Consider the following 2,365-nt stretch of genomic DNA (forward strand, 5'->3'; position numbering starts at 1 on the left):
AACACCTTGAATCCTGATTTTACAATAATGTATTGCATATCAGGACACGCACTTGTCATATTTCCACAGAGTACAAAAATGAGAAAAATCGCATAATTCAAAATGAAATGAAATTAAACCAAATTCGTATACCTGAATTCAACAGCCTCAATCATCAGCAAAGACCTAAGCATTCTCAATCACCTGAATCATGTGACCTTTATTCCCCATAGTTTCGGGAAATCAAGCTGGTCGTTGAACACTAGCTAAATTCCATAAGAAAAAGAAACAAAACACCTAAACTTCATCAAACACACACACCACACACAAACAAACAAACTAAAATCACAATTAAACATAAAACACAATAATCATCATAATCGCATCATAAACTCATGGCATCATGTCATAACAAACCACCGCGAAAACCACCGCCACATCACAAACACATAAACCACAATCCATACAAATTATTCGCACAGCATAACAATTCTAAGCTACATATACCCGGCAATTGTGATAAATAATCGATAAAAACTAGTTAAAAATATCTTCACTTCTTAAGGCTTCCACGAATTCCAGGACGCGGCATCGAAGACTCAGCAACAGGCACCGTAGCGTGAAGATTATTGAGTTTTGACTCGTCGAATTGAACCTTGGGATGCTTGGATTCATGATGAATTTGCATAGTTTTGACATCGGGAGCGGTGATTTTGCAGTGAGGACATTCGAGTTTGGCATGACCGCCTTTGACTTGGCCGGTGCGATCGGCTTGTCCGGCTTTGCCGCCGCCGCGATTGGTGGTGGCGGCGTCGAGCTTGGCGGCGAGCTCTTTGGCGGTGTGCTTCTTTGGCTTGGCTTTTCCGGTCATGATTAGGGTTTGGGGGAAAAATGTACGAAGAATTGGAGCCCTAACCAAAGTTGTTTGTTTGTGTGAATTTGTTGTTTTCATTAGTGGGATTCTCGTATTTTATAACAATGAATTTTGAAAAATCCCCTCAAATGTAACTATTTGGGGTATACGATGGCCCCAAATTTCCAAATTTTATTTCAAAACGGAGATTGGGGTACTGTTTTTCATATAAAACAAATACGGAGATGTGTCTCCCATTTTTTTTTCCGGTTCAAAAATACAACCCGAGTTGCTGTTTTTGTATAGAAAAAGGTGAATTGGAAGTGTGTTTTGCTGAAAACGGTTTACCAAACCATGTTTAGCATAAGAAGAAAAAAAATTGAAAAATGTAAGACGAAACCATGTTTTGTATATTCAAACGTAAAAAAATAAAAACAGACCCCGAGACTCCGTTTTAAAGTGACATTTGGGACCAAACTTTTTTAAAGTGACATCGAGGGCCATTGCACCCCAAAAAGTGATATTTTGGGGCCAATAACTTTATCGTAATTTTGTGACTTTACTTTGGTAGTAAATTTTTAATTGATAGTTTATTCTTTTCTTTTCTTTTTTTCTTTTTTGGTTTATCTATTATATATATAATAGAGCAATTAAGAGGTTTATTGAGACAATTTAATCAATTGAAATTACTTAATTACCCCTCATAAATATGTACTAATAAATATTAAATTTAAAAACATATATTAATTACATTTTGCTCATTAATTACTAATAATTATATATTTATTACTACTTAATTATTGTATAATAAGAACTTATATTTATACTTATAATTACATATGTATTTTATAAATAGAGACTAAAATTTTAATAATATATTTATATATATATATTATCGCATTTAATGTCGTATGTCACATTTTAATTATTCCATTTATAGTAGAAGAAACTTAAATTCGAACAAAAAACAAATATCGTATTCTTGTTTAGATACGTATAACACATTTATTATAAGTTCACAATACACATGTACTTGTGTCAAATTAATTATCGTACATCTTATTTTCACGCATTTAAAATTTAAATACATGCATGCATATACACATACAAACATACATATAAGATATAAGAAATTAAGGTAACTAACACAACTGAACTCAATTTTTTCGTAATCGATAAACATGATCTTGTCAAATAATGAATTTCAATCACATACATTAACAACTATGGAATTTAAAAAAATTTAAACACTTTGAAGTACATATTTTACAAAAATCATCTATTAGTCATTTGATGCAAAATTGAAAAAATGTGAGTCTCTTTCCATACCATATGCATACATATACACATACAATCATACATATAGGATATAAGAAATTAAGGTAACTAACACAATTAAACTCATTCTTTTCGTAATCGATAAACATGATCTTGTCAAATAATGAATTTCAATGTTATACAGTAACAATTATGGAATTTAACAAAATTTTGAACACTTTGAAGTACTTTTTTTTACAAAAATCACCTATTAGT

The 2,365-nt window shown here is 31.4% G+C and overlaps 1 protein-coding gene across 1 annotated transcript; it reads right to left on the reverse strand.

The window, feature by feature from the left end:
- Window positions 1–330: 330 nt before the first annotated feature.
- Window positions 331–957, reverse strand: LOC141668696 (protein METHYLENE BLUE SENSITIVITY 1-like). Its single transcript, XM_074475679.1, has one exon. The coding sequence runs from the start codon at window positions 929–931 to the stop codon at window positions 533–535; it is 399 nt and encodes a 132-aa protein (XP_074331780.1). The 5' UTR covers window positions 932–957; the 3' UTR covers window positions 331–532.
- Between the last annotated feature and the right edge of the window lie 1,408 nt (window positions 958–2,365).

The sequence above is a fragment of the Apium graveolens genome, chromosome 1 (assembly GCF_009905375.1).
Source record: "Apium graveolens cultivar Ventura chromosome 1, ASM990537v1, whole genome shotgun sequence".
NCBI lineage: Eukaryota > Viridiplantae > Streptophyta > Magnoliopsida > Apiales > Apiaceae > Apium > Apium graveolens.

Bases quoted from the DNA above. Each gene is read 5' to 3' on its own strand.
- LOC141668696 (XM_074475679.1), bottom strand. From the start codon at position 931: ATGAAAACAACAAATTCACACAAACAAACAACTTTGGTTAGGGCTCCA.